At 38.4% G+C, this 26,197-nt stretch overlaps 3 protein-coding genes across 7 annotated transcripts in view; 2 read left to right on the top strand and 1 right to left on the bottom strand.

The window, feature by feature from the left end:
• The first annotated feature begins 8,171 nt into the window (after nucleotides 1–8,171).
• On the top strand, nucleotides 8,172–17,604 carry zfyve1 (zinc finger, FYVE domain containing 1). The gene is made up of 11 exons (XM_084091885.1): nucleotides 8,172–9,556; nucleotides 12,298–12,802; nucleotides 12,926–13,140; nucleotides 13,412–13,518; nucleotides 14,402–14,510; nucleotides 14,609–14,706; nucleotides 14,799–14,916; nucleotides 15,000–15,170; nucleotides 15,255–15,435; nucleotides 16,102–16,218; nucleotides 16,345–17,604. The coding sequence occupies exons 1-11, from the start codon at nucleotides 9,074–9,076 to the stop codon at nucleotides 16,575–16,577; spliced, it is 2,337 nt and encodes a 778-aa protein (XP_083948011.1). The 5' UTR covers nucleotides 8,172–9,073; the 3' UTR covers nucleotides 16,578–17,604.
• Nucleotides 17,605–17,678: 74 nt separating this feature from the next.
• On the bottom strand, nucleotides 17,679–24,581 carry wdr21 (WD repeat domain 21). 2 transcript variants are annotated; one of them, XM_084091886.1, is made up of 14 exons: nucleotides 24,522–24,581; nucleotides 24,033–24,169; nucleotides 23,509–23,564; nucleotides 23,259–23,416; nucleotides 22,958–23,040; nucleotides 22,739–22,841; nucleotides 22,284–22,427; nucleotides 22,135–22,184; nucleotides 21,607–21,686; nucleotides 21,422–21,514; nucleotides 20,721–20,818; nucleotides 18,917–19,096; nucleotides 18,669–18,783; nucleotides 17,679–18,574 (listed from the first exon to the last, which is right to left on the bottom strand). In XM_084091886.1, exons 2-14 carry the CDS (start codon nucleotides 24,134–24,136, stop codon nucleotides 18,342–18,344), a joined length of 1,497 nt encoding a protein of 498 aa, XP_083948012.1. In that variant the 5' UTR covers nucleotides 24,137–24,169; nucleotides 24,522–24,581; the 3' UTR covers nucleotides 17,679–18,341. The 2 variants fall into 2 exon arrangements, with proteins under 2 accessions (XP_083948012.1, XP_083948013.1); XM_084091887.1 differs by having other exon boundaries at nucleotides 24,033–24,166; nucleotides 24,522–24,576.
• Nucleotides 24,582–25,194: 613 nt separating this feature from the next.
• The window catches only part of dpf3 (double PHD fingers 3), a 41,226-nt gene continuing 40,223 nt past the window's right edge, over nucleotides 25,195–26,197 (top strand). For all 4 annotated transcript variants that reach the window (XM_084091427.1, XM_084091426.1, XM_084091429.1 and 1 more), the window contains exon 1: nucleotides 25,195–25,316. In XM_084091427.1, the coding sequence (XP_083947553.1) occupies nucleotides 25,285–25,316 (32 nt within the window). In that variant the 5' untranslated portion in view covers nucleotides 25,195–25,284. The remainder of the gene's footprint in view (nucleotides 25,317–26,197) is intronic.

Raw genomic sequence — 26,197 nt, 5'->3', positions numbered from 1 at the left:
AATAAAAAGATGCATTTCCGCCACCTACTGGACTGGGGTTTGGAGGAGAATTGCGGTTGACCCTAATTAGGGGTTCAAGCACGAAGTGCTGAAACCCTATTGTATTTGTAAGGATTTTTATTATTATTATTATTATTCTTCTCCGCTAAAACGCATCGTGCAGCCCAAACCGTAAGTGCTAGAGACTTGAAACTTGGCCACAAGGTAGTACAAAAATCGAGGAGAGGTTATCAAAGTATGAGCCCGATTGGCCTATAGGTGGCGCTATAGCGCAAAAAACAAAAAAAATCCACTATTTTGCTCATATCTCAATAACCATTTGTCCCAGCTTCAAGTGTCATACATCATTGGAATCCTTGGCTCAAGCCGAACAAAACATATAGGAGGTATTTCATTTCCGGTATGCAAATTTTCCCGCCATATTGGATTTTGTTCAAAACCTACTTTTGCAAACTAGTCCCTGGTTTTTCGCCCGATCGGAACCAAACCAGTGCAGAAATGTTCTCTGGAGTCTGAATATCAATAATTATCGAAAAAAAGTTGAAATTTCGATACATGGTTGCTATGAGGTGTCAAAACGTTCGCAGGAGGCGGAGCTAATTTTACTAAAATGGCTATAACTCGGGAACGCAATGAGATATTTTCACCAAACTCGGTACACATATGTATGAGCTCAATCTGGGGTCACAGTAAAAAAATCGCGACGATTGAACACTAGATGGCGCTATAACATGAAAAAAACATGAAAAGGGCTATAACCACCTGACCGTTAGTCCGATTGACTTGAAAATTGGTATGCAGTCTCTTGGTCCAAGGTGCCATGTAAATCTATGAGGACATTGGCGTATCTTGAAAAACATGGCCGCCATTGGCCAATGAAGTTGAGCACCTATTAGACAAGGTTAACGGAGACCGATCGAAACGAAACTCGATGGGCATGTTCAACTCATGGTTCTAGAGGTCTGTAAGAATTTTGAAAGAAATCGGCCACTAGTTGGCGCTAACGAGTTTTATGACTCTGTAATCACGTGGTGTTACACTCATCCACACAATATGCATATCATTTGATAGATCTCCTCATGGAGAACAACTTTGCCTCAAGAACCATTGCTGTCAATCAAACCATTCATTAAATATTCGGAATTATGTTAAAAACCTACTTTTGCGAACTAGTCCCTGGTTTTTCGCCCGATCAGAACCAGACCATTCTAGGACAATTCTCTGGACTCTCTAGATCAATAATTATCAAAAAGAAGTTGAAATTTTGCTTTTGGTTGGCTATAAGAGGGTCATTTAGAAAATAGGCATGTCCTAATACACTCAAACGTCTATAAATCCTAAATAAAAAGTCAGAATTTCACAAAAATTAATGAGCATATGTGACATAACATGCTAAAGAAGCATGGACATTTTTATGGAGATCGGACCATAGGTGGCGCTATAACTGTTAAAATGCTTTAAAACCATATATTTCCTATGGTAAATTGCCTGTATTGGCTGTAAATGGTGTTTTCCATCTGTGCTCATATAATGTTCATATAATAATGTTCAAAACCAGTGCAGTGCAATTATCTGTACTCAATAATTATCAGAAAAATTATAACTTCTTCATTTGGATTAATAATTAATAATTAATAATAGGGTCACTTCAAAATGTAGCCTTGACCAAGTGTCCACAAAAGCCTATATCTCTAATATGAATGATCAGACCTTAAAAACAAGTCAGAACAAGCATGAAAAAGACAGATCGGACAAAATTTGCCTCTATAACAGTTAATAAAAAAGGTGAATATGAATAACATAGCATATTAAGCCAATAAGTGGTATTTTACTGCCCCCTGCTGTCATTTCATCATACTACTCCCTAATATTGTTCTATAATTCATATTTAGACTTTATAAAATCATTATTTTAACATTTACAATCACATTTTGTCAAAATTAATCTATTGTTGTATTACTATTGACAACTGAGTCACAAGTGAATACTGAAACCGAAAGTAAAACGGCATTTACGCCACGTCCCCGAATACAAATTCACTCATAACTCGAAAACGGAAAGTCGTTGCGCGCTCAAATTTTGATGGTAAGGTCCTCTCCAGGCTCTTGATCGAAACGTGTTGTCGCGGGCCTGAATGATAGTCTCATTCAACAGGGCTCCTCGAGCACTATCTATGCTCTGAGTTTCAGAATTTTTCGCGTTCTGGTTACCGAGATATAAGTGAAAAACCAAATTCCCATTCATTCACTCATTCATTCAAACACTTCAATTGTAAAATGTAAGCTATAATACCACTTTTGTCCACTTGAGGGAGCAGCAAGATTACATATGATCTTTTCATTAGCTTTCAGTATTGGGAAACAAACAAATGCTTTAAAAAGCTTTTTTATTATGATAGGGCTGTAGCTATCGATTATTTTAGTAATCGAGTATTCTATTCAAGTAATCGGATAAAAAAATGTGGTAAAAAATAGATTCAAGTTAACAACAGCCTTTAAAATGACTTAAAATACAAATATATAATAACAAGCAATAATGATTGGTTCAAGTAAAGTATCAAAGTAAGTAATTATATGGGTTTTATTGAACAACACTGTTAAAATATACCCATGTAAAATAAATTATATAAACTAATATAAACATAACTTATGTACATGAATAACAAATGCCTGCAGAGGGCACCAGCGGCCTGGTTGTTGTTACACTAAGGCATTATCAAATCCTTGTTTATTGGCCAAACAACATTAAATTCAAATGTCAACTTAACCTTTAATATTTGGCCACTTCTGTACGATAGAAATGCTACAGCCACTGTAATTTCTTGAACAAGAACATGTGCACATCAAAACATGCAAACTCAGAGTGAGAGTTTAAACTTTTATTTTGAAATCGCGATGTTTAAACTTTTATTTTGAAACCGAGATGAACAGCAATTTGAGAAACCGAGAAGCAGTTTGAGAATCCCGAGACGCGCTCCACAAATATAAATAATAACAGTACAACTATGAAACACAAACTGCGTCTGACTTGCGTTCCCAAATGCACGTTATTGGAAACGTAAACAAACAGCACTGCAGAGACTGAGTTTGCTTGGAGCAGCGTTTACTGTGGACGGAGCTGAGGTAATTTTAACATGTACTCTGCACTCATGTAATTAAAGCATCTTCTCTGTGAAAAAACAAACAAACAAACAAAAAAACAGAGGATATATTTATTTAACTGAATCACAGCCTTTGTGATTTCACAATAGCACTATGCTATATAATGACTGTGTAAATGGTTTTAAATACATCGCGTTGTCTTAGAAAACTGTGTAATTCTGCGGTTGATGGATTCTCGTTTGTGGAATGCACCACTTCCGGTAAATTGCAATCTAGGATTTAAAAAAAAAGTACTTGACTTTAAAGGGGTCATATAATGCCATTTTTGTACAAGCTAATATGATTCTTTAGGGTCTAAATTAAAAGTTTGTAATATACTTCAATTAAAAATTCTCATTAGTATTGTAAGATAACACTCATTTTACCTGGTTAAAAACAGCTCTGTTTTCAGCACGCCATTTAAGTGCATGTGTCTTTAAATGATAATGAGCTTTGCTCACCCCGCCCCTCTGTTCTGTTTGACACCGTTTCTAACACAATAACCATAACGCGCTGTTCATTAACGTGGGATTATGAATTATATTGAGAACGTCGTACATAGAAAACATGTCGTAATGTACTCTGAGTGTAAACAGCCGCATTCACCGTGAAGCGTGCAGCAAGCGATTTGCAAAGATTAATATAAAGATTTAGCCTGGCAAGCCAGACTACATCAAGATGTTTAGTCTGGCAACTCACCATAGACACGCTCACTCCGAGGGGCGGGATAAACGGCTGTCTTTCAAATTCCCTCTGCACGCAATAGGACAGCGCTTCAACCAACCAGAGCGTTTTCCCAACAGCGGAGCTAGTTGATAGATTCATTCAACTTTTGCCATATCTGGCCGGCAAAACGACGAACACATCTTCCTTTTTTAAAGAATGTTCTTTGCTCTTTTCTTAAAGAAAAACTTAACTCCAAGTCCTCCAGAGTCGCGGACAAAGCCGATTCGAAAGACTGTTCTCCAGCAGCCGTCATTCTTTGTTTTCAAGTCGCAGGCAGGTAACCGTCGAAACTCTGTCGTCATATGTTAAGCCCGCCCCGCCTACTCTATAAGCGACGTGATTGGCCTGACCCAATTTAGGTTTTTGCAGCTAGAAGGTCTATTGAGAGTTGCTAGACCCACCTGGCTGCAAAATACATTTTGCTGCCGCTAGGGTGCGTCTAGATTTCTAGGCTAATGAAGATTAATATAAAGGTTAATAAAACGTTACACTCACTTCTTCTTCTGGAGGTACAGCAGGAACACGAATAGTTGGTACCAATCCTATTTTCAGGAGCAGCTTCTTAGCAAAACCAGTTTTACTGACCCTCCTTTGTAAAGCTGTCTGGTGTGAAATGATTTGCGCAAACATGAAAGCATGGACGTTGATCGTGGGGAATCCCTGCGTCAATGCTTTGGGAATATTACATCAAAACATCAAAATGACTTAGACGCCATTCTTCTCCAGCATATCAATGCACTATGATGATAGACAGCTCACTCACGGTCTGTGTTGAAACGCTGCTGTCAATCACAACCGTGGGAGGGGCGTCGATTTTGTGACGTCACAAAATCAAACGGCTTGATTTCAGAAAGTGTAGAACATATAAGGAGATTTTAAAAAAAAACACTGGATGGATTTTTATCATTTTATGATGGTTGTGTGCAGGCACTGCCAACGCACATTTCAGTACAATCAACTTGTAAAAGTGCATGTACCAGTAGGCCTATATGACCCCTTTAATCGAGGAATCGTTACAGCCCTATACTGGTAATATAGTTTTATATTATTAGATCACAAAGAAATGCCTATAGACAAATAAATATACTTTCTCAATAACATATCCCAAAAACAAATTTGTATTTGTGTGTGTATGTTTGTGTGTGTGTGTGTGTGTGTGTGTGTGTGTGTGTAAGCATGCATTATTGAGTTAACATGGAAAAACTGGTTTGCTTTAGTGCAGAAAACTGGTTAAAATCATGAAGTTTAAAGTGAAACTGAGCCAATAAGTGGTCTTCTACTGCCCTCTGCTAGCCATTCTACTTATTAATGAAGTCTTTTCACATGTGATTTTGCATCATTCATATTTAGACACTTAAAAATCACTTATATAACAATAACTATTATAACACAATCATATCAGTGTTTATCACTTCATTTGCACTGACACTTCACATAATTGCTAGTAATGTGGTAAATCATGGTAAATCACGCTGGAAACATGGTAAATCATAGTAAATAATACTAGAATGTGGTGTATCAAGGTAAATCATGCTAGAATCCTGGTAAATCATTCTAGAACGTGGTATATCATGGTAAATCATGCTAGAACATTGTCTTTTCCATCTATGATGTCAGTGGTTACAAGCTTGCTAAATATAACTTTGTAACTTTTGATGCTTTTGTGCTTAGTCCTTAACGGCCTTAACTGCTTGAACCCCGATAAATGCTGCTTGCAGCTTTAATTATTATTTTAGTTATAATGGGTCTTTTTATGGTAGATAGGCCTATTATTTGATTTTACGTGAATGAATATGAGGCTGAGCGAGAGACGGGCAGTTAATTGGGTTGTAGCAAGGATCTAAATGACCTTTATATAGATCATGGTTGTAGCTACTGTTGTGTATGATGGGTGTCAACCATTTCTTTAAAATACATGTTTCCAAAATAAATAAATAATAATAAAAATAACTTCTGAAAATTAGACAAGATTATGATTTGAATGTCTGTATGTCTGACCCTCAGATCCTCACTTTTCATTATTGAAATCCAGTAGCAGAAAAATTTAAATGTTGTCTACCCTGAACATAGTTACTACAATGACTTATGTAACTAGTGATGAAAAGTGACTTAACATGATCCTTGGGAAAAAGAGAAGGCACTTTACACTTTAGCATAGCTAATTTTACATATTATGAAAATAATTTTCTTTATTAAAGGAACACTCCACCGTTTTTTGAAATAGGGCTTATTCACCTTCTTTCCTACATTTAGATAGGTGGGTAAATGCATTTTTGTCTCAGTGCATGCGTTGTTTTAGTTTGACAGGGTCTGCGCTAGCTTAGCTTAGCTTAATGAATGGAATCCTTTGTTGCCAGCTAGCATGTCCTGAGTAAAAGTGATAAAAAAAATAAAAAAAAACCCACCTAATTACTTCTTGTGGCCTGCGTATTCACAACGAGTACAAATAGCGATGCAGATTAACACTAGACGATTTCCTAGGCAGATATTGACTTGGGACTATATTAGGGGGAAGCACAGGCGAAGCACTGCTACTTGGGCGCAGAGATATCACGCAACACATGAAATCCCACGACTTCCGTCAACATACCAGCGTGAATAGTAGCTGGCTATTTTTCCTACAGTACATGAATGGCGATGAACATGGCTAATTTTGTGAGAGACGAAGAGGGTTCTCAGACAGTCAAGATCCAGAACCATACCTCTATGAACCAGAGTTTTCAGAAGAGGAAATAGAACGACAGGAGGAGGAGGTTGCGATCGCTCAACAGTCTGAGGACGTGAGGATGAGAGCCAACACAAACTGGTGGTGTGAATGTGGGGGAATATGCCGACTGAAATAGAGTGTCTGTGCTGTGGCGAGTGGGACAAGTTACTGCCATCGATGACCAGACTCAGCGCGTCAGATCAAGATGAGCGTGCCCGCAGTTGTGTCACAGCTACCGAGGATTTCACGACGTTGATCCATCCTGCAGTAACTTTTACTCAATTTTTTTTCCGGTGTGATAAACTGGAAAAAAAGCCCCACGCCGAATGGACCAAATGGACAGCTGTCCACAGAGTAAATGATTATTTTAAACATGACGCATGTATAGATTGACCCATATTATACCTGTATTCACATTCCCATATTATACCACATATTCACATTTCATGTGTTGCGTGATATTTCTGCGCCCAAGTAGCAGTGCTTCGCCTGTGCTTCCCCCTAATATAGTCCCAAGTCAATATCTGCCTAGGAAATCGCCTAGTGTTAATCTGCATCGCTATTTGTACTTGTTGTGAATACGCAGACCACAAGAAGTAATTAGGTGGGGTTTTTTAAATTTTTTTATCACTTTTACTCAGGACATGCTAGCTGGCAACAAAGGATTCCATTCATTAAGCTAAGCTAAGCTAGCGCCGACCCTGTCAAACTAAAACAACGCATGCACTGAGACAAACATGCATTTGCCCACCTATCTAAATGTGGGAAAGAAGGTGAATAAGCCCTATTTCAAAAAATGGTGGAGTGTTCCTTTAAGTAGAACTTACTTTATACATAATTTCATATTTACTTCTATTGTCTTCGAAATATGGTTTATGTGTACGGACAAATGTTCTGACATGGCCTGCATTTATTGTACACTTAAATATAGGCTACTTTAATTTCAATTCTAAAGACATATCATGTATTTAAATATAACTATGTATAGGCTACAGATTTGTAATGAAGTTGCGATTAAGTACATTTACAAATAAACCAGTCATAATCAAGTAGCCTACATGTGTTTTAGAATGTTAGTCAACACATCAAAACAAGTGTGCTTTTATAAAGTACAATAAAAGATATTAAAACACATTCATTTAAAAATGTAGACTACTTCAACTGTTTAATTTGACATTTTTTAAAAGGTGTAGCCTACTTCAGTATGATAATTTACACTAAAGTGGGCTGTAATAGTATATTACCTGCAAGAATAGTTTATTTAATATGTATATATGTATATATGTATACATACACATACACAGACGCAGACACACACACACACTCAATTCAATTGTGCACTTCTTTTTCAGATATGAATGCCCAATGCTATTCTTCTGTCTCCTCATATGTCCCCCCCCCCCAAAAAAAATATTTTATCATATAAAAATATTAATCATATATCTTATATCTGTCAACCTCTCCTTATCCTAACACTTCAACTGAAATTGAATTCATGTCATGATAAGTGTATAAGTAAATGTTGCTTGTAGAGAATGGACTCCATTTCCCATGAGGCTTTGCGTCTGGTAACCTTCGACTGCAGCTACAGTGAAAACAAGCCGATCAGCTGATCTGACCTGGCAACAACATTCACCCGAATCTACCGGGGAGGGGAATCGTTTTACAAGCTGGTGGGGAAAAACAGTTATCTTGACATCAACCGGCTTATTAATTTGTGTTTATCAAAGAGTCGTTGTCGTGTGCGATGTTTCAGGGAATTCAGCGGCTAATTTGATGAAGACTGCGGTGTGATTCTGGCTCGAAATCAGCTTGTTTTGTTCGGTCAAAGCTGTGTTGATCAATGTGTTGTTGGGTGAACATACTTTAAGGACAGTCTGTATGATACTAAATAATCATTAATTCAGCTGCAGAAATCATATTTCTAACCCCCTAGTATCCGTTGTCTTTGAAATTGGAGGGTATTTTATAGACACGTATGCTAATCTTAGTTAGCTTGAGTAACAAAAGCCCAGGACGATAACAATACTCGAATGTAGCTGTTTTCTTAGTGTTTACGTCTGTCAATAAATACATTTCGATTGTAGTTTGTGAGTTTAGACACTTTAGACTGCTCGGTCACTTTTACATCAGCCAGAAAGCTAGACTTTAGTCTGACTTAGTGCCAGTGCTATACGGATGTCAACCGATCTATTTATAGTTCATATTGAATATTTGATTTTAAGCCAGTGTCATAATTTGACAACACATTTAGAATTCCAATGAAATTCAAGGCAAACGAGTAAGATATTTCGTTTAAGAAGAACTCAGATGCATCATTCATGAGGTATAATAAATCATCTCTCTTGTTGATTGTACATTTAGATTGGTCTCTGCTGTAAGTTAGTTGGTTAAACTTTCTGAGGGATAACCAGTCGGTATATTTACAGAGAGCGTTTAGTACTTTCAATTTGGTTGTTTCAGTTCGGTGTGCTACCTCGCTATTATATTTAGACGTATAATGAGCGGTCAGGGCTCTTCAGCGGAGAAGGGGGTGAACGGTGTCCTGGTTTGTCAGGAGAGTTACGCCTGCGGTGGTACTGACGAGGCCGCCTTCGAGTGCGATGAATGCGGCAGCTTGCAGTGCATGCGCTGCGAGCTGGAGCTCCACCGCCAGGAGCGCATGAGGAACCACGACAGGATCCGAATCGCACCTGGCCACGTACCCTACTGCGATTCATGTAAAGGGGACGGTGGGGTTCCGAACGGGGGGCGGCTGAGAGCAGTGGTCCGCTGTCAGGGATGTAAAATCAACCTGTGTTTGGACTGTCAAAAGCGGACTCACAGCGGGGTCAGTAAAAGAAAGCACCCTATCACTGCCTACCCTCCCTGTAAACCCGCGGAGAAGAACTGCAGCACTGGGGATGAACAGCTGGATGCGTTGAAAGCTAAACTGGAGAAAGTCATCAGCTTTCTTCTGGTGGATGAAAAGGAAGACATGCAGGTAAGGCATTTTGTGAGAGGCTGCTCCAATCCTACTGACTGCAGAATCAAGTGACGTCCAAGCTCCTCCTCTCTGGACGTCTAATGGGGTAGAGGGATAGAGGTGTGGGTAGGGTGTTATAGGGTTAGGGTGTGGTTGGATATTCTAGCTCCACCCATTAGGCCCAAATAGAGTGGTGCTGGTATGATGTCACTTTGTAGGCCAACCGGCAGTTAGCGTCACGCTGTCGTTTTGTCCATGATGACATGTTTTGTCCTTCAAGATAATCATCACAGTTGAAAACAACTTTTATGAATTTTGAAGCCCAAATGCAGTCGCCAGAAGTAAAAAGCTAAAGGTAGGCTAAAAACTAACTACACCACGGTCCCATGAATTCAACATCACCACCACCACTAAGCTTCAGACAACTCTTTCAGTTTGTATCTAAAGACATTTTCCCAGAACGTTTGAGTTAGAATAGTTTGTAAGAGCACAATTATAACCATAACGATGCTGTAAAAGTGAACTGAGCTGACCTATTCGGCGTGATGACGTTTAATCTCATCGACAGCGAGTAGGGGAATATTGATGTATTTTACGTTGCAGAATAAAACGTGAAAGTGCCTTGAGCTTGTGTTCACCACACTGACCACAGACCTTATTTCAGCCATTTAACCAAAACCTCATTCAAAAAACCCATTAGGTGTGTTCAACATCGGCTGCGGCTGGATGTAACCATAGACGGTAAAAGAAATGGACACAGCGACCCCATTGGATTCAACGGAGAAAAGTGAAGTCAATTAGAAGCTCTCACTTCTTGATGGCTGAGCGCACTGCGCAGACTCAAACTGAGCTTGACGACGTAGATGTGACGTGAGCAACCCGTCTGTCTTCTAGTAGCTGTGCCAAGAGAAATCTGAATCATTCCCTTCCGAAACTTGCAGAGACGGAGAGCGTGAGTAGGAGGTGTCCATGAGCTAGGAGCAGGAGAAACTTTTGCGAAGTATTCTGATGAATTATTTTGTCATTTTGCCTCCACGTCCCCCCGATTGCCTGCGAGCTTCTCCTCCTGTCAATACGGTAATCTCTCTACTGTGCGACAGAGAGTCATGACGCAATCGTTAGCCTATTTTTACAAAAACTGCTTCTACGGGGCCATAACTTAAGATAAAAGGTAATGGAGCCTTTTATACATTTTCGTGTTTCTTTAGAAATAAATAATGGACAAATGGAGTCTTTAAACTCCTCAGATGTAAAGTTATTCGCTGTCAAAGTGACGCCAAAATGAATGGGAGTCAATGGAATGCTAACAGCAGGTGATGGTCTGTTAAAGAATAAAGTTCAACTTAAGCTACTATCAATGAAGTGGAGTCTACTTTTTTTAATCAGTTTTAATTTGATAAACATGGCACAATATAACATCGCAACTACATGAAAAGAGTGTTTACTGTTATAAAAAACTGATTTGTGAGCTTTAGAGGAACTAAAGGTTTTCGAATAAACACAAAACACACGTGATCGTTGTCATGCGGTGAAACATCGTGGAACAGCTGTGTCGTCATCAGAGCTCGTGCAGCCGCTCTTGAGAAGAGTTCTCCGGCTACTCTCGAATCGCTCTCACGGTACTTTGATGGCATACGTCACAGTCACGTGGCGTCGGCGCTGTATCAAGTCAGATAAAATTTCTAACCGGCATGCGCTGCTTCAAGTCAGCCGCCGATCGGTCTGTGCAGCTGCATGAAGTCGAACAAGCCTATTGACTTCGGGACGATGCTCACTGCAGAGCAAATGGGTGGAGCTAGCTCTAAGTCTAGCTCCGCCTTGCTACATATCCAGTGAGGAGGAGTGAATGTAATTTGGGCCTAATGGGTGGAGCTAGAATACCAACAACACCCTAATCCTACCCACAACTCTATCCCTCTATCCCATAAAGCTAGTGTTATACTTTACGCGTCCGCAAGGGCAAAGCAAAGTTGAGCAAAGTTTTTAAACCTTTTCTCTCACTCCATGATAATCTATGTATTATTCGTTCTTTTAATTTGTGTCTTAATTGAAAATTAAAGGAACTAATGACACATGGATTTGGACTACTGTAGGGGTTTTTCGTCATTTCCTATTTTTAACTTGTGTAAAATCGAAAAATCGTTGTTTGTTTTTATTAATTGTATTTGTTAATCAATAATGACACAAGTCCTTTTTTGATTTTCCAAATTTTATTGAATTGAATATTAAAATAACAAATGATACACAGACAATGGTCACTTGGAGCAAGGATTCTCTCACTAGTTAGTTTGGAGTGGGAAGTTGAAATCATGGAGCGGAGTGGTTACAGAACGCCTTGAGCAGTCCCGGGCTCTAAAGTTGAAATCTGGCCTGGCCCCCCATGGACATCCCTGTGCTAAGCCAAGGGGAAACCCTCTCCCTGGAACGTGATTTCATCCTAACGCCACCCCCCTGAACGCCTGCTGCTTGATGTCCAGTTCCCCCTCGCTGGACATAAGGTGGAGCTAGATGGCCTAACCCTATACATAACTCCACCTATAATGTCCAGAGAGGGGGAGCTGGACGTCATTTGGCTCTGCAGTGAGCACCACTTGCCTTAAGCAGTGAGGGAACTCACTGTCGCTCTGCTCGACCCAAGTTCCTTTTAATCTGTGACAAAGCATTATGCTTTCTCTTATTTTCAAACTACTAGTTGTTTTACGTAACTGTGTGATATCGCCTAAGTAAATGGCTTATGTTTATTTCCTTAACCGGAACAGCTGAAGGATGAGGAGGAGTTTGTGAGGAAATTAGGCTGCAGGCCTGAGGAGCTCTTGAAGGTGGTGTCCATTTTCGGCAATACTGGAGAGGGCAAATCCCATACCCTCAATCACACTTTCTTTCTGGGTCGTGAAGTGTTCCAGACATCCCCAACCCAGGAATCCTGCACCGTTGGGGTGTGGGCAGCAATGGACCCTGTTCATAAGGTGGTGGTTGTTGACACAGAGGGACTCCTGGGGGCAGGAGCTAACCAAGGACAGCGAACCCGCCTCCTCCTGAAGGTGCTCGCAGTGTCTGATCTGGTCATCTATCGGACACATGCTGACCGGCTTCATGATGATCTTTTCAAGTTTCTCGGGGATGCGTCAGATGCGTATCTAAAGCATTTTACGAAGGAGCTGAAAGCTACGACTGCCCGCTGTGGTTTGGATGTGCCCCTTTCGACTCTGGGTCCTGCTGTTATAATCTTCCATGAGACAGTCCACACCAAGTTATTAGGCTCAGGTCAGTTTACTGAGTTTTGGATGCTTTCCACTTTGCTGTCCTATTCACAAAACAATAGGTTAGAAATTACATTGAAATAGATAAAGTAAGCAAAATAATGAATCTCTCTCTTATTCACTGTAGATAAGCCATCAGAATCAGCTGAGCGGCTTCTTCAGGAACGTTTCAGAAAGCTTGGCCTCTTTCCGGAAGCATTCAGCTCTATTCAGTACCGGGGCACCCGCACCCACAACCCCCCTACTGACTTCAGCGGTCTGCTGCGTAGCGTGGAGCAGCAGTTAGACAACAACACTACACGATCTCCACGGTCTGCTGGTGTCATCTACAAGGCATTGCAGGTAATTCGTTGTTTTGTTTTTTTTCTCATTAATAAGCTCGATCACACATTTAACTCATCGATTACATGAAAGGGTGGAAGTGTAGGTTACTTTTCTCCAAAAATCTTTTTTCTATTTAATTTTTAACCTATTAAGAAGGTCTGTTTTCCTCAAATGGCTGCTTACAAATCCTGAGCACTGGCCTTGAAATATTCCATAAGACGTGTGTGTGTGCTATTTTCAGTTATAAATTTTAATGTATCAAGCTAATGATGAAGCTCTTGTTCACAAGGCTTTGAGTGAATGCTTCAGTGGAGAGATTCCTGATGAGCATCTGGCAAGCAACTCTTTCTTTCCAGATGAATACTTTACCTGCTCTAGCATCTGCCTCAGCTGTGGGTAAGCTGCTCCTGACTCTCACATACAACTACTCTACTCTACTCTACTCTACTCTACTCACCATGGCTGCATTTATTTGACCAAAAATACAGTAAAAACACTAATATTGTGAAATATTATTACAGCTGTTTTCAATTTTAATAGAAAGTTCAAAAGAACAGCATTTATTTAAAAAATAAATGTTTTTATAATATCTTTGCTGTCACTTTTGATCAATTTAATGCATCCTTGCTGAATTAAATTATATCTTTCAAAAAACATTTGAATGGTAATGTTATGGATATCAAATATAAGTGTTAAGTCATGTTAGCAATTTGGTTCTTTCCGACAAAGGCCTTGACAGAATCGGGGTTGAACTTAAATATGTTTTTAAAAAAAACAAGGCTTGATTAATTTAGACAAAATGTGTAGAACTTGTTCAATTTGAAGCCTGTTAAATGACAAACCCTTTGAATGAATGTTAAAGACAACACAGGTTCAATTGAGCCAATGCTCATAAGGGTTCACTGAGCAACAATTTTTAGCAAATAAAATGAATATTTGCATATATTATATTTTTAGATTGCTAAATGTTCAGTTATGATGCCAACACATCATCTACCTTATATGTTTAACTCCTAAAGTTCTTTTTTTAAAGTTGAGTAATTTACATACACTTTAAAAATTGGTTTGATCAAATCAATAAAATAAAATAAAAAAACAGTTCAAAAGGAGTTATTTGTGCAGCGCCACTCAGCTGGCTAAACTAGTAATTAGATGTTTGACTATGCTAGTTTTGACTCTTGTAATGCAGGTGGAAAATTCCTCGCACGTACACCATACTGAAGCCTGTTCTGAATTACATATATTCAGAACAGGTTTTTTTTGTTTGTTTGTGTTTTAGCTCAGGCTGTAAAAACAGCATGAATCACCTACGAGAGGGTGTGGTGCATGAGGCTAAACACCGTTGCCGCTATTCAGCACACTACGATAATCGCATCTACACCTGCAAGGTAGGTCCTAAACAATGCAACACATGACCTGACCTTACCAGCTATACATATTCTGTGACTGCCCAGGTCTGACATTATGTGTTAACCTGCTATTCCAGGCTTGTTATGAGAGTGGCAAAGAGGTGATTGTGGTTCCAAAGACGACGGCATCCTCTGACTCACCTTGGTTTGGTTTGGCCATATACGCCTGGTCCGGGTGAGTGGTGTTATTGGATTATAGTTGTACAAAGGTGCATTTACTTCAGTTCATTTAGACACACAGGACTGAGTTGGGGTTTTTCTTTGCAGATATGTGATTGAGTGTCCAAACTGCTCTGTGATATATAGAAGTAGGCAATACTGGTATGGGAACCAGGACCCTGTTGATACAGTGGTTCGGACTGAGATCCAGCATGTCTGGCCAGGGGTGAGAGAAATCTGCTGCTTTTTTTCCTATGTTTCCTCTATTTAAATAGCAAAGTTTTATTCACTTTCACATTTCCGTCTCAGTCTGATGGATTCCTGAAGGACAACAACAATGCTGCGCAGAGGCTGCTGGATGGTGTGAACTATATGGCTCAGTCTGTTTCAGAGCTAAGCGTCAAGCCTGCCAAGGCCGTCACCGCCTGGTTAACAGACCAGATTGCTCCTACCTACTGGAAGCCCAATTCTCTCATCCTTGTGAGTTTTAATGCTAGGTTATTTTTTAATTTGCCTTTTAAATGAAGAGAAGTCTTTACTGAAGAAAGAGTTGTTTTTTTCCAGAGATGTAATAAATGTGGAGAGGGATTCCAGGATAATGATACAAAGCACCACTGTCGGGCCTGTGGAGAAGGTTTCTGTGATGGTTGCTCCTCTAAGACACGGGCAGTCCCTGAGAGAGGCTGGGGCCTGGCACCTGTGCGAGTCTGTGATGCCTGCTTTCAAGACAGAGGCATCCCAGAAGGTATACGACACTATATATATATATATATATTACAATATTTACCCAGAAGGTATACGACACTATATATATATTCTCACACACACACACACTATATTTACTCTACTGTTCAATAGTTTGGGGTTTTAAAATTTTTTGTTATAAGAAGTCACTTATGCTCACCAAGACTGCATTTATTTTATAAAGAAAGGCAGTAATATTGTGAAATATTATTACAATTTAAAATATATTTATAGTATATATATATGTAAATACTATATACACATATATATATATATATATATATATATATATATGTATATATATAGTATTCTCTCTCTCTCTCTCTCTCTATATATATATAGATAGATAGATAGATAGATAGATAGATAGATCATTTATTTTAGTATATAATATAAAGTGCATACTGTAATACTTTCAAAATTAATAAAGGTAAAAAAATTATTCTGTTTTATTATAGTCTACTGTGCAATTATGCAAATGTATCTGATACCTTTATCAGTGAGATCATTAATATCTTAAATGACTAAATATTGTAAAAAACAAAACAAAAAAAACAATGCTTGATTTACTGGTTTCAATAATTTTGAAAGTATTACAAACTTAGTATAAGACACTGATTTTGTGACATAATGGCATTATTTCAAGAACTGAAATTTCATCACACAGAACTGCTGGATGCAGCGCTGGAAGAGGAAGAAGGTGGGACTCTGATTGCCAGGAAGGTGGGAGAAGCTGTTCAGAACACATTAGGAGCGGTAGTCACTGCCATAGACATCCCTCTTGGTGAGTTCTTCACTGTATTTCTCAGTTTTATGAACATGTTAACATGATATGTTAATACTAATATGAATTCACACTATGATCAAATATTTGATGAAATATGATCAAATGCACCTGTGTATTTACTAGGTCTGGTAAAAGATGCCGCCCGTCCAGCATATTGGGTCCCTGACCAAGACATCCATTGTTGCTCCCAGTGCCAGCGCCAGTTTAACGCCCGTCTCTCTATCCATCACTGCCGTGCATGTGGACAAGGAGTATGTAACGACTGCTCCCCTGATCGCCGGGCCGTGCCCTCCAGGGGTTGGGACCATCCTGTGCGGGTGTGCATCACCTGCAACCAAAAATCTGGAGAGCTCTAGCAGAACCGGACATTATAAGACACCCCCATATGTGGCCACAGTGCTTCAGTACAGGTTGGGAGGGAAGAAGTGCTGCTCTCAAACCGATAAATCCTATTGGTTGTTGAAAACAAGAGGAACATCTCTGCTTTTTGTCCCAACATTTCATTCACGTCATGCTCTTCAACTCTACATGAGCTGTTCACAGTTCAACATATGTAATGGCCTATGTATTTTCTTCTTTCAGAGGTTAAATCCATCAGGAAAATAAATGTATGTCAGACCTTTGACAATCCTTTGTCTACCATGCAATACGTTACCTGTGGGCAGGCCCAGATGGAACAAATGTTTTTCGGGAAAACCTGCAGAATGGGCTTAAGTGTGATAGAAAAAGTGTTAAACATGCTTAAATGTGCAAGATATTATGGGCGTTCCAATTCTGTGGCTGCAGATCCATATGGACCTTCCTGTGGGTAAAGGCAGCTAACATAAGGCCTCTACAGGAGACATTAGACCGGTGCACAAATATTAGTTATATTATTTACCGTACTGTTGTGTTGCTCAATTTTCAGTTTTACGAAAGATTTACCCTGTCAATTTGCTTTTAAAATGCAAAATTGTCCATATTGTTTTGCATTCCTTTACCCTCAAAGAAACCCTAGTGTACATTTTAGATTCATTACTGTTTGTCTCGATTATTTGCTGCCTATTATGAATCTGATCTCACATGATCGTGCTAAACTATCTGATATTGTTCAGCATAATTTAAATTTCTTCTTTATCATTTATTTTAAATGTGTGTACTCGAGCTGGACGTTTTTGTTTGAAGTTTTTAAAGAATCACTACCACGGTTGCCGAATCAAACTGCATAGTTACTCCTAACACAAAGCCATGATGAAACCGCACAAATGATTTGGCTCTGCATTATCTGTCAAGAGATGCCAATCCTCATAAATCTCATGTTATTATATGGTAATTGCTCTTATTTAGCCCCTGGTATGTGTTATGATCACTGTCAGTAAAATGGTTTTCTTGGCCAAACAAACACTCATTATGTAGAATCAGGTTATTATAGACTCAGTGAGGCATGTGTGGATGACTGAACATGACAGACACAGACATAAGAAACATGAATATCATTTTATATTCTTTGCACCTTGTATGCTAATTAAATTAAACTTGAGTACCTCTAAGAGTGTGGCTTACATACAGTATAACATTTAGTAAATGCTGTACTTAAAGCGACAGTTCACCTAGAAATTCTGTCATTTACTCGCCCTCATGTTGTTTCAATACAAAACACTATGACTTTTTTCTTCTATAGATCACAAAAGAATATTTTTTGTCAATGTTTTTTTTTTTTGCCTAATAAATGAAAGTCAATGGGGTTTTGTTTTTACAAAAACAGTTAAATTCATGTTGAGATTTGAACTAAAGTTACAGACAAACAAAGTTTGGATTTATTTTGAACAATTTCCCTCTTATTTTACAAAAACTTCAAGCATATTTCAAGTAAAATCCTTTTTTTTTTTACAAAAACAACCATAAACAATGAAATTGCACTTTTAGGAGGTAAAGTTCGAAATTAATCTATTGATAATATAACGAACAAGTATTCTGAATTCCTCACAGTCTAATCTATATATTACTTTTTTTTAAAAGGCAGATGGTATAAATGGCAACATTTTTGGTCAGTAAAATGACCAAATAAAATAAAATGACAATAAAAATGACAACAGATCATTTTCCACAGCAGCCTTATACTTGTTTTCAGAGGGTAATTATTAGCACGGACCCTCCAGTGTCAGCCCATCCTGATAGAATTTGTTGTAAGAGTAGTAGTACAGATCATGACGAACAGCCATAAGGAGTCCAGGAAGTCCTTTACTACCACCCAGCTGAGAGGAAAACACTACGTTTGGGATCGAGTCCTTCCCTGCAGGGTGAGGCGAGGGGATCGTCCTGAGGAGACGGCTGTCACGAAGGCTCCAAAGCCGGGTGTAGCAGTCCTGACCCACTGCGAACGGTACACAGGAGATGTGGTATAAGCATTGCGAAACAACTGAACAAGCTCTACATGATCATGTGTGGGTTATATGAAAAAGATGTACCAGCAAGAAGCAATCCTTCCGGCTCATTGACATGAATGGGTAGATAGGCGTATTCATTGTGGTGCCCGTCATACTGTTTGACGGACCGCTTGACACGGATATCCCACAGCTTAATCTGTTCAGTGGCGATATGTAGGGAGAATAAAGATCGGGTAATTCATACCTGAGTGCTCTAAATGTTATTAGCTGAACCTATATTAGCATGATGGTTGGTGTGTGGTAATTTTAGTTGTTTATGATAGACAGACATTGCCCAGCATGTCAGCAGCGAGGAGGTAGTTTTCATCCTGAAGCAGTTGGACCGAGGTGATGGCTGACTCCTGGTAGAAGCGGCTGGTCTTCCAACCGTGACTGCGACCCCTGTCACGCTGACGAAGGTCAATGCTGAAGATCTCTCCAGAGCGACAGCCGTTGAACAGCACAGGAGCCTAAAATACCAATGCATGACACAAGTGTCCCACAGATATCTTTGCTCACATGCATAAGTAACTCAAACAAGATTAAAATGTATAAAATTCACAAAACTTTCCTGTACAGAATGTTAATTTTTTGAGTCAAGAAAATGGATTCCTTGCAAAAAAAACACTTTTATAAATTAGTTATGGTTTTTAATCAATCAAATATTGCTATAACCATAAAATACTTTTAAAATCTTGAAAGTTTTAAAATCTACAATAAGGATCCATTTGTTAACTTCATTAGTTAACAGTTGTGCACTTAGTTGTATTTGTTAATATTAATTTAATGGACCTGAGCTAACATGTACTAAAAATGAACAGTTGTATTTTTATAAATTAAGGTTAACAATATTCATGAATACTGTGACAAATCCATTGCTCATTATTAGATAATGCATTCACTATTATGACCTTATTGTAAAGTGATTTTTTTATTTTATTATTATAATTATAATAATTCTGCTTAAACTTTGTATTTAGGGCTATTATGCATATAAAGTTACGCTCAAGTTTTTCCATGTTGCATCATCATCTTGGACTTGTTCTGACACTTAGTGGCTTGGATGCAGGAATTATTATTAATTTCTTTATGTAAACATTTTTAAAGAGGTACAAATGACTGAGATCCCCTTTAAAGGGTTAGTTCACCCAAAAATGAACATTCTGTTGTCATTAATTACTCACCCTCATATCGTTCCAAACCTGTAAGACCTTCATTCATCTTCGGAACAAAAATTAGGATATTTTTGATGAAATCCCGAGAGCTTTCTGATCCCTCCCTAGACAGCAATGTCATAACCCACTTTCAAGAGCCAGAAAGGTAGTAAAGACATTGTTGAAATAGTCCATGTGACTACAGTGGTTTAACCTTAATTTTATGGAGTGACAAGAATGCTTTCTGTGCACAAAAAATTCTTCTCTTCCGTGTCAGTCTCTGATGCTGTTCACGTTCATTTTTGGGTGAACTAACGCTTTAAATTATAGTCAAACTGGGGGAAACTAGATAGTGGGAGGACACAGACAGAGAGAGATTATATATGGCAATAGGGACATGATGCAGGCTGGACTGCATGTGTACTACCACTGCGCCATGGCCCCGACTTAAAGCAACACTATGGAACTTTTCCTCTGCGGTCCCCCTACAGGTTGGAAGCGGAATAGTCCATTACCGCTGTCGTAAATCATTTAGCCTACCGTCGCACTGTTTATCCAGCACCGGCTTTGGAATGAACGATGTCCACAGACAAGGTAGAGTATGATGCATGATTTTATGAAAGTATGATGTATTGCGACATCAGAAACGAAGAAAAACAAAATAATGACTATCGTAACACTTGCCGTAAAGCAAGTCAAATTTGTAGTTTTCTTATGTCTCATTAGAACTACAGAAACGCGACCCTATCTGGCAATCTTACATAGTGTGGTTATAGCAGATAAAGGATCGCAAAGCGGAGGCATAAGTGCCTTTCACCCTGTTACGACTTGATGAACCACTGAAACGATTTTGGAAACATTATTTTAAGGTAAAAAATGTTACATAGTGTTGCTTTAAACACAATGAACTTTCATTTTTCAGGCAATGCTCTCTTCTCACCCTTAGGGCAAACTGCTGAGCTAGAACATCACTTCCAGCGAGGTATGTTGCTCTGCGTCCAGTCACAGCATCCGTAACAATCACTCGGCGAGAAAGGCCTAGGTGTACATATAAAAATATATAGCCTACATATTCACCACTGTTCAAAAGTTTGGGCTCAGTAAGATTTTATTGTTTTATAGAAATTAATACTTTTATTCTGCAAGGATACATTACTCAATTGCTCAAAAGTGACAGTAAAGACGACATTTATAAAACGAATAAAGTCAAATAAATGCTATTCAGAGAATCCTGGATGCATCACAGTTTCCACATAAATGTTAAGCAGCAAAACGGTTTTCAAATAATAATAAATGTTTCTTGAGCACCAAATCAGCATATTAGAATAATTTCTGAAGTATCATGCAACACTGCTTAATGATGTAGCAATGATGCTGAAAATTCAGCTTTGCCGTCACAGGAACAAATTACATTTTCAAATATGTTAACATACAAAAACATTCATTTTAAATTCTAACAATATTTTTAAAAAATAATACTGTTTTTACTGTATTTGTGATCAAATAAATGCAGCCATTGTGAGCATTTTCTTTAAAAAAAACAACAAAAAAAACACAACCAACAGTATAGTGTACATTCATTCCAATAGCAGACACAGAAATGTATACAAACTCATACAATATCAAGACTTAAGAACTCACCAGTGCTGAAGGTTTTATCAGCCTGTGGGTTGAGACACCATGCACATGACCAAGCTGTGGAGATCTTAAAACTGCACAGCATCCCTGGCTGATCTGAAGAAGAAAAAAGGAGCCAAGTCATTTCATCTTGATACAGGGAAACCAAATGTTTATTAAAAAATTTGGGAGACCCAAAAGATTTGAACCTGGATTGAAGTTGCTGAAAAGAGAAGCAGGTAATAAGCTTACACAGCCTGGCGTCTGAGAAATGCCCACCAAACACAACCTGAAAACACTCGTCAAGAAACTCTTCCTTAGCAATTAGAGAGGTTCATGACTATTTGGTATTTGATTATTGTATTTACTAGAGTAAACATGCAGGTATGCTCATCTGAAAATGCACAGTGACTAGTGTGGTGAAATATGATACGCAGGTTCATATGAAGAGTTATCATTAGGTATCCATTCAAAGTATTTCAAAATGGAGAAATATTTTTTTACATTAAACAATAAAATTCATACTAATCATACTCTAAAAGTATACAGTGGAATTAAATTTCATAAGCATATGGTATTTGAAGTCCTCCTCTTCCACACAATGTTAAAGATTAATTAATCATTTATTTTAAGAACTGATTATGAACTGGTTATGAAAATTCCTGAAAACTGACACACTATTAGTGTTTATCTAGTAAAATAATTGAAGCTTTAGTTTCTAGAATCTGAAAGGATACAGAACATGCGAGTCTGTATGCGTCACAGAGGCCCAGCATACAGAGTTCACCTGAAACAAAATTACATTTGTTCATTATGAATTCACTACTACAAAACGTCTTTTGCTTTTAGTTGGTAGAAAAAATTCATTTTAAACTACCCAGCTTACCTTGCGGTTAGTAAAATAAAGATTATCGCACATCTCCACCGACATAGAGCCTTTTCTGCAGCCATGGAAATTCATAATGCCATACTTGCAGCCTCCGTGAGACACGTCATTCACTGTGAAAACCCTCTCACAAGCTGAATCTGCCTAATAAGATGCATCCAGAAAAAAAGAAAGAAACACAGTTTCAGAAAACACAATCACCGCCAAAGCTTAATCTTCCTTCTTGCTAGTTTTTCAAAGAATAGACAACTGGAGGCCAAAACCTAGGGTAACACCTGCCAACAACCCCTTTTCCACGAAAACAAAGCTAACCCAAAGACTGTTCTCGAGAATCCTGACCTCAGCGTAACATTCTGTTTTTCCACTGAGGATACATTTAAATAGATGGAGTTGTCTCAGAAATCTTTGTTTTCTTTCTAAGTCTTCAAGTTTTTCCCATTAAACAAGAGGCTTACAACGATGAGATGAAAGTTGTCAGTGTTTGGGCAGGTGGAGTTGGAGCTCTGCACCTCCAGCCTGTGACGTTGCATCCCACTGACTTTCACTTCATGGATCAGCCTGCAAAATGAGAACAGCCTTGTGATCAAATTAATTTTAAAGAATATCTATATCTACAAAATATCTATTAAAAGAAAAAAAAATTTGTATTCATAAAACATTATTTTATGCAATACCTAGAATAAGAGCTTGGGGGCAGCAGACCCAGATGTCTCTTCTGTAACAGCAATGCAGAATTCATCCCTGTCCTGGGAGCTTTCTGAACATACCAGGGAGAATCAAGGAGAAAGTTACATCTCAAAAGGCTCGATAACAAAACAATACAATGATTTATTACCTACAAAATCCATCCAACTACTGCAGATATGCATTTGCACAAAACGTCAATAGACGTCTCTTAAAGAATGATGCTACAGCTGGAATTTACTGCAAAAATGAAATACATGCACGGACATATCCAGTACTTCCCCAGCTCACCTTCTTAGGAGCATCATCCTCTGCAAGAAGTGCTGCTCTCTTTCTCTCCTCTTCCTTTTTCTGGAGCCCTTCTTTTGTCAAAGGGTTACAGTTGTTGTGTCCGGGCAACAAACGAAAGTATCGGTTTTTCTCTGGGTCAAAGTAGAAGCCTGGCAACTCTATAAGTGATAATGGTTAATGGCTAAGTGAATCATTTTTGACTGCTATAACAGAAAGATGTGCAGAGGGATAATGCAAAGTAAAAGTTCACCTGGTGCAGATGAGGATGCAGAGGACGAACCTGCATCACCTGCTGTTCTCTCAGACCTAGAAAAGGACTGGTGTTATGAATGCTTGTTGGTGGTGACAGCTAACATAAATACAAAACAAGCATAACTAAAAAATAATCTGAATAAAAATCTGGAGATAGAACAGCCAAAACTGCTCACTTTGGGTTTCAAAACTTTAGAATGAACACATGCATTGATTTGAAATGCAACATACATGTTAGTTAACGTGATGGTCCACTCAAAAAATGTATTTCACCCTCATGTAGTTCCAAACCTGTATGATGTACTTTCTTCTGTGGAACAAAGGGAGATGTTTGCAGAAGGACAGCATCACTCACCATTCTTTTTCCAAACAATGAAAGTGAATAATACCGAGGCTGTCATTCCTCCACAGAAAAAGACGAACAGGTATGGAACAGCATGCGGGGGAGTAAATGTTTCATAGTTTCATTTTGAGGAGTGTATGTGAAAGGTGATCAGACTCAGTCCGTGTTAGTTAACTTACCTATATTCCTGCTCGTCGTGGGCTGAACGCTGTCTCCTCCGCCACTGGGACTGGTGTCGGTGACGGTCTCGATCCCTGCCTCGAGCTTCATATCCCCGCTTCATTTCTACTTCTCAGGAGTCATGCCAGTATATCTGCTAAATTAGTTAAATCATATTAATACCTTTATATTCAGATAAAGAGGAAAATGTGTGTATTCATTTTTGGTGTTAGAACATATGAAACAAAATTTTTGGAGCATTATTAATTAAGACAATGGCCACTGATGAAAAACACTGATTTGTTATGGAGTTGAACAAGGAGCTAACATGCTAAGATGGCTAAGACTACTATCATGAACATTCACGTGGCTCGTTCATTTATGTTAACGGTTATTTTCACAGACAAGTACTCACATATTTATTGATCGACGTAATAACTTATTATGTATATACCATACATTACATACATATAATCTGTAGGTAAAAAGGAAAGTCATAATAAACTCACCTGAAATAGATGCCAATCGTGTTGACTTCCTGTTTGGAAACTCGATTTCCTCACGATGACGCAGGGAATGCCCGCCTCCTTACTGTTCATTGGTGGACCTCTGAGACTTTTCAATAATGAAATAATGTGATTGGATAATGAGCTGTCAATCACATCACATGCTGGTCTCGTTCATAGGGGTCTCGTTGCTAAACGAATGAATAAAAATATAAATTTGTATATGACGATTATTTATGTATTTAAATGTAAAAATTATAACAATTTAACAACATGTCTACCAAAAAAACATACAGTGTTTATTTGAATTGTTTTCATTATATTAATATTGTTAATATTTGAATTATGACTGTTTACATATTCATATTTAAAATAGGCAATATAAAATTCACCAAGCAAATTCTGGAGCAAGCTGCAAGAATACAAATAAAGATCTAGTTAAAACGGTTAGATGAAGGCTATTTTGTAAATACTACAGTAGACTCTTATTCTGTGCCTGAATGTAAAAAAAAAAAAAAAAAATTTATTATATATATATATGCAATGTGCATAAATAGCATTACTTTATCTCTGCAGCCAAGTAAATAGTCTAAGTAAAGGTGTAATTTTTATAATTTTGACAGCTCTTGGAAGCTACGCCCAGATTCTGATTCCTAGTATTGTATTGGCCAGACTGCCGGACACTGGGGTCCGTATTGGCTGCTTTTCTTTCACAAGGATCCCAAAGAACTCAGAGATTTGGAATATTAGGTTACAGTGTGGCAAAATGGCGACTGTCATTCAGAATCCGCTGAAATCGTAAGTAATTCTAAACATTATTTTCGCTCTTTTTTGAAAATGTGTTGTATTCCGCTTGATTTAGAGTATGTGTGCAAACCGAGTCTCGAAATAGAACTGTATGCACCGTGCATTTTGTATTTCAAGGAATTATGTCCCAAACGAATAACTGTTTAATCCACGTAGTTTCTCTTTGTGTGGGTGTAATGTATATATACATGTGACTAAATACATTTATAGCGTTATGTACGGACATTCATTCTGCAAAATGCAACGGTGTGTCTCAGCATTCAGCCTCTGATGGTCAATGTGAGTGCAGCATTATATCGGATGCAATGCTTCGAGAGTGTAACGTTACAGACTCCGTTGACTTGTTTGCAGGACACCTAGATAAAGCCTTGGCCATATATGAAATCTGTCGGGATGAGCTGTCATATGACTGCACGAGCATGTCATCGCTAAACTACTTATAACGGAAAATAATCATTTAAAGATCCAGATGATACACGGTGAAGTAAAACGATTACATGGTTCGGTTGCATTATTGTCCTAAAATGCGTATAAGTAGGGATCGAATCATTTCCCCGTGGCCTATGGAGAGAACTGCTGGACAGACATAACCCTGTCACATATGCATTGACAATTGAAAAGTGACAAGTTGCAGCTAACAAGTTTTGTGGTTTAAAATTAAATATGTGCTTTTTCACAAGAATTCATTAGATAACTTTGTTTAACGCACATATTTAGTGTTTGATATGAGATATACATTGATATTTGCGTCGTGTCTGGTGAATAAACGCCGTTGTACGTGTAATGAAATATATATGGCTATAAAAACAGCGTAACATTCATTAAGTCAAGATCAAGTGATGGATAACAATGGAATTCACTGTCCTGTTCTC

The sequence above is a fragment of the Abramis brama genome (assembly GCF_963993115.1).
Source record: "Abramis brama genome assembly, chromosome: 18".
NCBI classification, from domain to species: domain Eukaryota; kingdom Metazoa; phylum Chordata; class Actinopteri; order Cypriniformes; family Leuciscidae; genus Abramis; species Abramis brama.
The sequence above is the reverse complement of the archived record's forward strand: the minus strand, read 5'-3'. Positions and strand labels throughout refer to the sequence as shown.

Coding starts and splice junctions, on each gene's coding strand:
- zfyve1 (XM_084091885.1), top strand. CDS start 9,074: ATGAGCGGTCAGGGCTCTTCAGCGGAGAAGGGGGTGAACGGTGTCCTG. Junction 14,511..14,608: donor ATCGCATCTACACCTGCAAG/GTAGGTCCTAAA, acceptor CTGCTATTCCAG/GCTTGTTATGAGAGTGGCAA. Junction 16,219..16,344: donor TGCCATAGACATCCCTCTTG/GTGAGTTCTTCA, acceptor TGTATTTACTAG/GTCTGGTAAAAGATGCCGCC.
- wdr21 (XM_084091886.1), bottom strand. CDS start 24,136: ATGAAGCGGGGATATGAAGCTCGAGGCAGGGATCGAGACCGTCACCGA. Junction 23,041..23,258: donor AGGATGATGCTCCTAAGAAG/GTGAGCTGGGGA, acceptor TGGTATGTTCAG/AAAGCTCCCAGGACAGGGAT. Junction 22,185..22,283: donor TTTATTTTACTAACCGCAAG/GTAAGCTGGGTA, acceptor ATTTTGTTTCAG/GTGAACTCTGTATGCTGGGC.